Source organism: Cupressus sempervirens, chromosome 1, assembly GCF_028749045.1.
Source record: "Cupressus sempervirens isolate cs-2001-9-10 chromosome 1, ASM2874904v1, whole genome shotgun sequence".
In the NCBI taxonomy this organism is placed as follows: Eukaryota; Viridiplantae; Streptophyta; class Pinopsida; order Cupressales; family Cupressaceae; genus Cupressus; species Cupressus sempervirens.
The window spans coordinates 616,155,253-616,168,201 of record NC_143118.1 but is presented as its reverse complement, the minus strand read 5'-3'; the positions used below and the strand labels follow the sequence as shown (position 1 = coordinate 616,168,201).

At 35.1% G+C, this 12,949-nt stretch overlaps 1 protein-coding gene across 1 annotated transcript in view; it reads left to right on the top strand.

The window, feature by feature from the left end:
* Nucleotides 1-12,949, top strand: part of LOC149579416 (aromatic amino acid aminotransferase 4-like) — an 83,646-nt gene that overhangs the window by 43,558 nt on the left and 27,139 nt on the right. The window contains exons 3-4 of the mRNA XM_089832606.1: nt 12,055-12,394; nt 12,730-12,948. Coding sequence (XP_089688732.1) covers nt 12,055-12,394; nt 12,730-12,948 — 559 coding nt within the window. The remainder of the gene's footprint in view (nt 1-12,054; nt 12,395-12,729; nt 12,949) is intronic.

Below are 12,949 nucleotides of genomic sequence, written 5' to 3'. Positions count from 1 at the left end.
GGTTGGCAACTTTTTTCTCAAAGTTTGGAGATTAGGGGATGGCAGTGCAAATAATATATTAAACAATTTGTAAAAGAAATTACAATTTATCATTTAGCTTAGTAAGTCTAAAATGTGACTTGTACATAAGACTAGGGTAAAACTTGGAAAACTTTCTGCATGGTAAAAACACATAAATTTGTGTAATAATATTTAAAAGCATGTAGGAAACTGAATTTATAGAAGTCATAAGTTGTTTTTCCTTTATTTGTTGATCACTAGTGAGTTCAATGTGCATTGTAGTGTCATACCTTTCCAAAGTACAAACCTGTATTAGTAGTTTGACAAGTTCATAATATTATATAAAAAAAAAGTAAATAATTTATAATTTTATAAAAATATATACAAGAAATTAATTATCAATTATTCTTTGTAAGTTGATATGGTATAGAATATTACATGAAAAACAGGTTTTAGGGACCCGAAACCCAATTACAGAGGAAGAAAAATGATATAAGCATTAAAGTGCCACATCACAAAACAGTGAGAAGACACCTGGACAAAATGCTGGCAGAGACAAACAAAAGGCCAGCAACAAATCAAAAATGCCAACAGAGGGCCAACAAACATACAAGAATAGAAACAACAAACTTATACAAAGTTCTTTAGAAGCTCCATGTCTTCCTGCTCTAATTGGGACGTATTATGAGCAGCAGCCTTGAGTTCTTCAATATCCTTGTTAGTTTTCTGGGCCTCCTTTTTTGTGCTGGCTCGGGTCCTCCTCTTAGTCACCACCATATACTCCAGGCTAGCATCCTTCGTGTCCTTAATCTGAACAATGGCCTTCTCCTTTTCCAACTTATTCACAAGGATGTTGAGATGCTCAACTGAAGCTTTCAGAATCTTGTGGCTTTGCTCCCCTATCTTCTTCAAGGTGTCCTCCACCCTAGCAATCCTTCCATGAATTCCAGCAAATCTCCTATCCATGGCCTCAAACTTCTTATCATAATGGGCCAGCATGGCCTCCACATTACCATCAGTATTTGTTAGGTCTTTCAACACATCAAGGAACTTGGTGTCCTTTGCCATGCCAAGTTTCCCTAGGAATTCCAATTTGGCATTAAGAGCCCTTTGTTTAGTCTTAACCTCCTTAAACTTGTGAAGGACCCATTGAACAATCTTATAGTGCCCTAGTGCACCATCTTTGGCCTCCTGGAGGACACTAAATAACTTCCTTAATCTTGTGAAAGACCCATTTAACAATCTTATAGTACCCCAATGCACCATTTTTGGCCTTCTAGAGGACACTAAAGGTATCATCCTTGGTACAAAAACTCAGAGAATTAAGAAGATCCCTGTTGTCTATGTCAGCATCCATTAGATTATCGTAAGTACCACCAACCATATTCTTCCTGGCATCCAAATGAAGAACACCCCAAACCATACCCTTATTTGCAAAGGCGTCACTAACCAACTCCTTACTAGCATCTGTGTTCACAACAATATAGAGAGAGCCAATAGGGGGGTTCATAGTCTCTCTAGGGGAAATATGAGGGGGGTAAGGCGTAGGGATAAAGGTCTTACCTTTACTAGAAGATCCGGGGGTGGGGAGAATGAATGAGAGACAAGATAGGAGTCTCGTCAACATTTTCAGCTTTAGTATCCAACTCTTCATCACCATCAACCCTGCCTTAGTCACATTAGTATCTGAGGCTCCTGGGCGATTTGCTTCTTCTTCCTTCCTCTAGTAGTCAGAGGCTTCTTCTTGGTAGCCACATAGGAGGAAGATGGCTTGATCAAGTTCCCTTTCCTCTTGCCAGTAACACTCTTCTTTTTAGGAGTCTCAAGATTCTCCTTAGCCTTGACTTAAAATCATCATGACGATCAATATCACTATCTTCAACAGAAGTGTCATCAGACTCAACTTCTTCAATCACTGGTCTTTCCACAATATTTACTTTGAAATATTCATAAATTAGCACCATAAGGCCCTCATGAAGGGCCAACGTACTTGTAGGGTTGGCTTGAGCCTCCACTATGCTAGCACCGAGAGAGTAAATAAATAAAACTAAAAAGAAACCCTTTCACTGTATCTGAAATGGTTAAGAAGAACAAAATGATACCCATTAGCGCATGTAAATCACCCGTCCAAAGTGAAATACTGCATAATGACCTTGAGAACCTTCCTCCAGATCTTTTTAATTGCTTTGGGGGAGAAATAATTCTTATGCACTCTCACCATTCTTTCCTACTCATCTCCATCCTTGGGAAAATGCTTCACAACAACATTAACAATCTTACGGTCTCTGTAAAATTTCATACCATTAGTAGGAAGCCCAGTCACAGCAATGACACTCTCATCAATGGTCACGTTTCACTCACAAATAACCATTTTCCCATCCCTCTATTCCTTGAACATTTTCTTAACAGATGGATTACTACCATGGAGCTTCATAAACCCAGTGACTTTGCCTTGCTTTAACAACTTCCAAACCCTCCACTTATTAATTCATCTCAAGCCAGGGGTTTAACCCTCTTCCTATCTCCACTCATGGCGCAATTTGAATACAGGTATGCCACACAGAAAACACACAAAGCTAGAGTCCTCAAATAGTAGGCATTCCCAGACTTACCAAATTTAGTAGATAAAAGGCTAAGCAGTCCTTGGACACCCACTAAGTATGTGAAATCTTGGAGTAGAAATTGTCCTCATTTTCATTTTTATTAAGAGCACCCATGTTAATAATTATAAAACCTGCTCTTCACTTCACTGGAATCAGTGCAAAAAAAAACTCACTTTTCCTTGTGTACAATCACACCAAAGGTTGGCTTTGGCATCATCATGAAAGTCCAGCTCACCCTGCCACCTGATACAAGATTCAGCCTTAACAACTTCATTCACTTGCTGGTCCACCATCAAATTAAGTTTCCCATATCCATGGGATATATGGATCTTATCAAAAGAATTAAGAATTTCCATGGATAAAGAGATTAAATTAGAAATGGTGCATGAGGGTTTACTTAGGCCTTTTAGGCATCTTATACTATTGTTAGAATCCCCCTCCACCAAAACCTTTGAACAATTCATCTTCATAGCAAGGATTAATGCTTAATAAGCCCCCATAGCCCCATCAAGGTGATTGGACTGTATTTCCAAGGGGAGGGCCACCGTTGCCAAACACAAGCCCTTGTCATCTCTTAACACTCCCCCATACCCAGCTGACCTAGGATTACCTTTACCCGCCCCATCAAAATTAACCTTGATCCCCAATTAGAAGGGGGATAACTCTAGGTACAACCATCCCTTTGCATAGGATAGGGCCCCTTAAGATTGGCCAACATCTGATCCTAGCATTGAGGGGTCTCAATCAAAGAGGGGAACTTGAAAATCCTCACATTCTCCAGAATAACTCTGCTAATCTTCTCAAAGACCATTAAAGAAACATTATAATATTCTAATACCTTCCCTTAATGATCGTTGTCGAACTCTTGTCTTCTGGTCAAAAACTCTTCAAAACATTCTGCTGCTGCTAAGACCTTCTTTGGATCTGCAAAATGTTAATGACTAAGAAGCCAAAATCTGTTCAGGAAAAGAATAGAGAAGGGTGCCTCCTTCTTTAGAATGCTTTGCCACTGAGATGAGTGTGCCACTAACCCTCCTAGAATCGGTAAAGCACTTGACCAGAAATAATCACAAAACATCCAACCTGATGTTGGATAACGAAGCTGCTCTTCCTTGTAGCCAAAGTCATAATTTTCATAAATTGCCTTTGATGATTTTTATTTTAAAAAAAAAAAAAAACAAATTTCTACACAAATATCTAGAACAAAAGAGGCTCGAATGTTTCTTAAAAAACTTGCCAAATTCTAAGAATTCCCATTGACCTGCTCTAATACAATGTTATGGTAAATTGTTGTTGTTGTTGTTGTTATATTAAATAGAGGAGATGAGAAATCCTTATATAGATTTACAAAGATGATGTTTCTCAAAGAAATAATGGTGAACTAAAAATGGAAATAGAAACTACGTAAGAAACTAAAGCCTAACCAAGATGACCACTAAAGAAACATTATAATATTCTAATAGATATTCCAAAGCGTAAACATCTACATAGAAGCATTAATTAGTAAACAACAATCAATAGCATCTTGAACCTATGTATACAAAGTTCTTCCCACAAAATGCTCCATTGAACACTTTGTATTTGTTACTGCAAAACACTCCATGTGTCATTTTCATGCATGCTCCCCAATTCCTAGGCCTCTTGTGAAAGAGTCCTTGCTGTTCATGGTTCAGCTATTGTTTCCCTGACCAAAGGAACATTTCAATACTGAATCCCAACTCAACAACTCTTGCTATGTCTATAGCAGTACATTGTCAGCCCATCCAATCTATGTGAGTTAGATGCATGGGTTATTTTTGTGCATATAGAGCTAAGGGTTAGCACCTCATGCACATTCCTTTTACCCGACTTTATCCTATGTGAATCAAGTAGGCTAATTAGTTGTTCTAAACTATTCAAAAGAAGACATTACATTTGATGTGGCTGCAACAGGTGACTGATTTTGTGCTTTGTAGAGAGAATAGTGAGCTAAAATTAACTCAAGGTGAAGCTCAATAATTTCTTTCATCTTTTCTATGAAAGCATTGGCAGTCTTTTTTGCAAATTTGATGGCATAGTTTCTGTGTGAAATTAAATGCAAGCACGTAATTCGATTTCATTATTTCCAGGGTATATTTGATAGTTTGCAGATTTGATAAAGAGATCGAACCATACAATTCTTTTGTCTCTTTTCAATTTGATTCTTTTAGAGGTCTTTAATGAATTGGTGTGCTATCAAAACAGTCAATGTTTGTCCAACCCTTTCTTCGGTGCCCAACAATTGGTTCTTCAAAACTTTGAACTATTGAGGCCTCCGACCCAAACTAGCCAAGAAATTTGGCTCTTCACAAAAACCAATTTTATGAATTGCCTTCGTTTCCATTTCCAAGATCAGCTACCCCTCTAAATGGTACATTGCAATTTTTCCAAATAGATGGTAGGACAAGAATATGCCCAAGCAGTGGATCATCAAAAAAAACTCATACCTTCATTAGTGGCTGATATAGATAGCTCCAAATCAACATATCCTTCAATCTTAGCAATATCATGAAGGCTCGTGTATTCATTTTTTTATTCAATTTTATAAAATCAGTTACCCCTCTAAATGGTGAATTGTGATTGTTCTGAGTAGATGGTAGGACAGGACTATGCTCGAGCAATGAATCATAAAAAAATTCTACTTTCATTAGTTGCTGATTTAGTAAACTCGAAATCACCATATCTTTCAATCTCAGCTGTATCATAAAGACTCATGTATTCCTCCTCACTTGCAAAATTAGCTTCATCCTCATCTGGTATAAGCAACATAACTTTCAAGACTGGATTCTTCTTTCTGTGTTTCTTTGCAAACTTCCTAATGTGATGGGATGAAAGCACTATGCTTAAGTAAAAAATCATCAACATTTTTCATTTGACTCATCATATTCATGGAAACTCAATTACTAATTTCCCTCTTGTTTCTCTTCTCTTATTTTGGCCTCTCTTTCTGTGCCTTCTAATTCTTCGTTTACTTTGTTATTCTTGCATTGGCCTCTTCGAAATAAATACTGTTGTCTATGGTTGTTTTGAAGTGAAGCACTTTTTTGAAGCCAAGCTCATAATTGTGGGGATCATATACTTGTAATGTTAAGACATTATAAACATTGATTTCCATAAATATTGCCAGGCCAGTTTATTTGCTGGAACATCTTTCTCATGGAATATTATTTTACTGACCCCTTAATCAGCAGATACCATATGCATAGAGGTGTTTCTAATTGTTTGGCTTCCTTATTCCATCAAGGCAATAATTATTTGATTGGAGTTATAATTCATTAATACATTGGTAGTGATATACAAAATTATTATTTGTTTGACAGTGAATGATTTATATAGGAGTATATCATCAAAGGGAGTTAACCCAATGCGATTCATTCTCGTGAAGCCTACCACATTTGGCTAGTACCATATTTTCTGAATATTGTCATGACAATTCATTGCAAGGGCGTGAAGGAATAGGCAAGTAACATCCGAAACAAGAGCAACACACAGATAGTTTGGAATTGGGATTAGAGGAATCTTTCCTGAAGAAAGGCTGCATCAACATTTGTGGAGTGAATTGGAAGAATCGTTAATTCATGTGTTGGCTCACCTCCTCTTGTTCATAGTGCAAGTGAAATGATAATCGATTGATTTTCAATATTAAACAAAGGAAAGATCTTAAATAAGCAATTACAAGATCTTTCCATAATGGAAAAAATCAAGAACTAAAGACAGATTAGAAAGTTACTAAACTAATCAAACAACATAAAGAACAAAAAGTTACAAAAAACTAATTGACTTAAAAGAAAGTTACTTACATAAAGATTATACTAAATGTTACAATATTACTTTGATACCCTCTCTTAATGGTCATTCTACTAACTACACTACAGCAGATTTGGCACAATTTGCAGGTCATTTGGTACCATATGCATAGAAGGCTTACTTCTCTTCAAAACGTTTTGTGCATTGAGCCTACTATTGAGACCCTCCCTGGTTGAACTCTTGATCAACTAACCGCTTTCTACATGACTTCTGGACATGACCAAGTACAAAAACAAGTTGAATACCTTCCAACATAATGTCGAGTAGCCATCTCATCTCTCTCATTATCTAGGGACTAGAGATCAACTTCTCAAAAAACCTTGTTTTTTATTGATAAAATTTGGGAAAAAATTCTGAAATCATGAATTTGTCACGAAGTAGTTGCTAGAAAAAACACCATCATTTTGTGGAAATATCATCAAACCTTCGATGCAATGCTGAGATCACACAATTTTGTGAAAAAAAATAAAAAAATGTAACCTCTAGTACATTTTTAGGAACACCATACACCCTAGAAACCCTAGGTGCAACCCAAAACACTTCGCAAGAAACATAATTGGCAAAACATTTTGCTGAAGACTAAAAGCCATGATTTTGTGAAAAAATTGTCAAAAATCTTTGTTTTGAAGGAAAAATGGTAGAAACCCACCCCTTTTAGAAAAAAATGTCAAAAAACAACAAATCTATGATTTTTGGGAAAAATTGGACAAAACCATTTAACATAAAAAAAATCATGATTTTTTTCGGAAAAGACATACAAATACCCTGCATTGGTCACGAGAACCATTGCCATGCAGTATTGCAAAAACCTATCACATGAACAAAAAAACCTTTTTTTGCACCAGAAACAAGACCCACCATTTTTGATGAAAAAATTGCAAAAAATCCTTGCAGATCTAAAAAGTGTTAAACACAGGTTTACCACTTGGTGGGGGGGGATGATGAATCAGCAGTAACAAACTTGAGTAAGTTTTCTTAATTAACTAATCGTAAAACTTGTGCAATGAAAATCAAAATGAACTCAAAAACATTCACACAACTGAAACACCAATTTTACATGGAAATACAAGATGGGAAAAAGAAAAAATAACAGTGAGAAATGCTGCTAGGATCTACTGTCCTAGTCCAGTGACATAAATATTACAATGTCTTTTAAGGCACCAACTCAAGGCATAAATAACCTCTCTGCCTGTACAATCTGATTACAATCCAAAGTATTTGAGGACAACTCAATTATTTCTGAGCACCAACACAGAGCCTGAGCATCAATCCAATTCCAAATGCAAATGACAAAATTACATTTGATTATGAATTTTGTGATTACCAACTTACACTGAGTATCTAAATAAGAGTCTGTGTAAACTGAATGAAATCTCTGTTATTCTGAAGTATTTATCTGTAACTTCAGTATATGATTACTTGATAGAATGAAATCAAACTCTCAATGATAACTTAAATATTCAAAACCAGATCATCGTTAAACATAGCTGGAAAATAAAAAGTGATCACTGTTATAACTGTTGATCATTCAAGATATTACCTTCCTTCTTCCTTTGGTCTTCAGCACAAGTTGAAATCTATAAACTTGAATTGATCTTCAGATTATCTTTCTTGCTTATGATTGTCAACTCTCAGACTTTAGTAAGCATCTTTATCTGATTTCAAATAGCACTTACGAATTCCTTATCATTATTTAGAATGACTTCAATACTCATCGAGAATTCTCATCAACCTTCAATATCATACCTACTCATAAGTTTCCATTGGATTTCTTCTTTCAATACTACTCGATGGTTCTAAAGTTGTTTGAAGTTAAAACTACTTCCAACCACTGTCTAGTTAATTGCCACGTCATCCAACTTATTTTGTTTGTTTGTACAGTTCAGCAAAAAGCTTATCCATATCAATCGTTCATCAATCGATGACAAATAATATAAACTATCAAAACAAATACAACTGCTTGGAAGTTTAACATAGCAAACGTATATATATCTGTTTTCGATAACTGAAGAAGTTTTTAACAACGATATTCTTTCCAGATCGAAATATATTTTGGTTATGAAATTCTGAGATTTATGGTCAGTTCGTTGAGAAGAAAAAGCTAACGTTTCTGAGGCATTCATTCTGAAATAAATTATGCCAACGTGTTGAACAGAGTGCTAAGACTTTCATTGGGTAATGAATTTTTTAAAAGAAGAATGATAAAGAAGACAGAGTCCAACACATATCCAAATCCACATTTTAGCTTTCTGTGGTGTTCAACAATACTTATGCAGAGTTCCCCACAGCATTAGTTCTGATGTTTAGTACTTAAATCAATGAGAATGTAGTAGTGTTTTCCCATGTTACACCTGCCATGATACCTTCATTGTCTTTCAACGAAACAGAAGAGTTACACAATTATATGTCACTCATATTAATAGTTCTTATGCATATCTGGTGACTATCACGAACACAGAAAAGCAGTAATAAGAACTTCCAGTCATAAAGTCATTGTGCTGGCATTTTTAATAATCCCCAACCAACAGTGTTTGGGCTCATGATTAATCAGAACCAGTTCTTTGCCCATTTTAATAATAATAACAGTGACGACACTGGATATCTTCTCAAAATCACTGAAATATTTAGTCTTGATTCTAAAACCTTATCAATGAGATGCATCTCCATCCTCATTAGAGTACGACTTCTGCATCATATTTTGACATCAATGACAAATACTCTAACAAAAAGAAAGCTGAGAAGCCACAATTTTAATTCTTAAAAGATCACCAAAAAACAACAAAAAGCCATGAATTTTTTGGGTAATAAACTGATCAGAACACTCTTTGCTAAAACAAACTTGATTTTTGTCAAGGCAAAAACTCATCAAAAAGCCCTACAAAATCTTCTAAAAATCTCCTCCCAAATTGTTTAAGAAAATCCATATTTTATTCTATTAAAAACCTATCCAGAAGCCCAATGCTTTTTGTTTTCAAAAAATTAGGCAAAAAACTTCTAGATTTATTTCTCAAAATTTTTAGGTAATAAAAGTACAAATTGTATTAGTTTTTTGTTTTTGCCAAAGACTGACCCCTTCTCTGATACCATGAACTGATAATTGATTGATATTCAATATTAAGAAAAGGAGAGGAGTACAGAAAGTTAATTATCTAAACAACTTTAAGAACAAAATGTTACTAAAGACTGACTGACAGATTTAAAAGAAAGTTACTTGCATGACCATTATACTAAATTCTACAATATTATTTGAGTCACAAGAAGATTTAGCATTTGATTCGAGAGGGCTGAAGATCAGAATTGAACTACTTAGTTGTTTGAGGTTAGAATTGTATGGATTCATTTGTGGACTTTGTAGCAGACTTCTTTTGTGAATTTGATATTTATCCAGCTGTCTGTTTTGTCCAAATTAAAACATTGTGCTCATGTAAGTCTTTAGTATATTCTGAGTCTGATCATATGAATTGGTGTAGTTTGAGCATGTTGTATTTTCGAAAGCATATTCATGAAAGATAAACACAAAAAGAAACCTGCAAACAAGTATTCTATAACTTTCACATATGTAAACTGTTGACAAACCAAAATTAAGAGAAAGTATGTAAACTGTTTGATAAAATGCTTAAAGAAGATTTGTGAACATAGAGTTAGAAATTAGCAGGGTTATTACAATATATTTGTTTGGCTCTTATATATGTTGACATGCTGCAATCCCTTTTTTTAAAATGTGTAGCGGCTCTTATAAGTACTAAGAGGCTGCATTGACTTAGGGAAGCCTACAAAAGGCTGTGTCAATTTTTATACAGGCTTTATGAGTATTGACCCTCCTTTGAGGTACTGTTTAAACTCTGAACTGCATGATAGGCACCAGGTACTATGTTGGATTTCCTAAGGCCTTTAAGTAAGCTTTCACCCTGTCGCATTGCTGCACATACAAATTTATATTTGCAGGCAAAACTCTAAAAAATTGTACTTGGGATCTGCAAACTCGGCAATCTCTGAAATCCTTAATGATAAAGCGATATCTTCCACACTTTACAACCCTGAACCAATCTTTACACCTGTGAACCCCATGTGAATTTGCCAAGGATTGATTAAGTGAGTTTCTATCCACAAATCCGATCTCTGTCTAAGGGTTTGTCCCAGTTTGAATAATTGAACCAATTCTTAGACTCCCACAGAGGGTTTCTCCAAAATAAACAATCTAGAATGATATGGTCTTTCAGAATTCTCCTTCTCAAAATCCTCTTGGAACTTTCTGGGATTTTAATTATAAAAATCACTTAAGAAATTTTAATTCTTTTTGCTCATGTAAGTGACTTTATAATATTTTATTTTATTTTATGTTTGGCTTTAATTAAAGTCACTTTATTAAAATAAAATATTCAAATCATATACATAATTAATCAAATAGAAATTTCCTGAAAACAACAATAGAGACAACCTAGTTTAGTTGAATTAACTTATTTCCTCTCTGTAAACTGGGTAAAAAATGGGGACATTACAGTTAATCTTTCTAGGCACAAAATGTCAGAATTTCTATAGATGCACAGAGGACAAAGAATAGAGTGTCAAGAGGATTATTGAACATCTTTCCCTTAGCTTTCTGACCAAGGATAAGGGAATGCAGTAGAAGGATTTTGATAATTTCTTGGTTGGCTAAATGGAAAACCCATTAATGTTTGCATGTGAATTTCCGAAGAAAACTGTGTGTCCTCCTTGCATCTGTAATGCAAGTTGATAATCTAAATCCTGGACAAGGAAGATTTTTTTTCCAAATGTCTGATTAAGCCAGTGGCTTTGAGTATCTATATGTGTGGCTACTAGGATTAGCTACCATTAACTGGTTGCTTGCTCCTTGTTTGCACCAGTGGCTCTCTTTGATCTATCTATCAAGAGACTACTGACCCTTCATTGGAAGAGGGTGGGAACAAACTGATGGATGAGCCTTTATGTCATCCAAGAGTGTAATTACCAAAGGATGAGTCATCTGGGAACTTGCAAATACTTGGAAAAATGTAGTTTCAAAAGTTCACTTGCAATATGAACACATGTTCAATATGTGAAACTTGTCTCTAGTGCAAGAAACAGAAACATGAATGTCAGTTTGTGATTCTTGAAATGATTGTATGGTAGTTTCTAATTAAAGGATTTGTATAGAAATAAGATTTCTAACATTTCGTAAATCTGTGCATTTATTTGTCATTTCAAGTCAAGTCAGTTCTAGATTGGCAAACTTATGGGAAACACATTATGACAGTTCGTAATTATTCTCTCTAGCTGTTTTTCTTGGATTTTTATATTGATACTCTCTTAGCTATTGTTATATTTCACGAGGTATTTTCGTGTGCTTGATGTAGTGTTTATCATAAATACCAGATGCAAATAATAGCTTTGAAAAATTTATGAGTTTAAGGGATATATGGCGATGCCAAATGCAGCTAAATTTGAAACTTTTTGTGATGTGCTTGCCCAAAAGAGGAGAAAGTATTCTAATTTTTATACTCATTTTTATTTACAAAGAAGTTAGATATGTGCTGGTTTATGGATTAAAGTTATTTTACCATCATTATGAGAGTAAAGCTGTTCTGGTATCAGTTCTCTTTTATTGATCTTGCTTCATTACTCACAGAGTGGTTGCAGATTATCTTTCACAAGGCTTGCCTTATCAGTTGTCTGCAGATGATGTCTATCTGACTGTTGGCTGTCTACAAAGTATTGATTTTGCTATGAAAGTCGTAGGTCGTGAAGGTGCAAACATTCTTCTTCCAAGGCCAGGATTTCCATATTATGACTCAATAGTGGCATACAAAGGTATTGAAGTCAGGTATTATGATTTACTGCCAGAAAGAGATTGGGAAATTGACTTGGGTCAAGTTGAGGCAATTGCTGACAACAGCACAGTTGCAATGGTTATTATTAATCCAAGCAACCCGTGTGGTGTTGTTTTTAGACAGGAACATTTATGTGAGGTATGCTTGTGCCAGATGCATAATTGGCTATTTCCTATGGTTAGCTTTTGCATTCCTGTTAAATTAGTTGTAAGAAGTTTTCTTTCATTTTTCAAACAATTTGAATTAGAAATTTCAGTTCTAAAGTAGACTTGGTCCATTTTCCAATAAGTAACTTTTCTCAATCTCATTTTCCCTAGAGTGATTATAATTTATAATTATGCTCGTCATTGATCAATTAAGAGAATAAGGCCGTAAATGTATTTAAGTTTTTATTGTTAAAATTTCACCCTGATGTAATGTTTTGAATACTAGGCGTTCTTTGTGAGGAATTGACATTTTTGACTTTCTTGCAGGTTGCAAAGACAGCTAGAAGATTGCACATATTAATTATCTCAGATGAAGTATATGGTCATCTTACTTTTGGTGAGAAGCCATTCACTCCAATGGGATCCTTTGCATATACTGTACCTGTGCTAACTCTTGGTAGCATTTCAAAACGATGGATGGTCCCTGGGTGGCGTGTTGGCTGGCTGGCTGCTTGTGATCCTTGTGGCATTTTGAAGAAGACTAAGG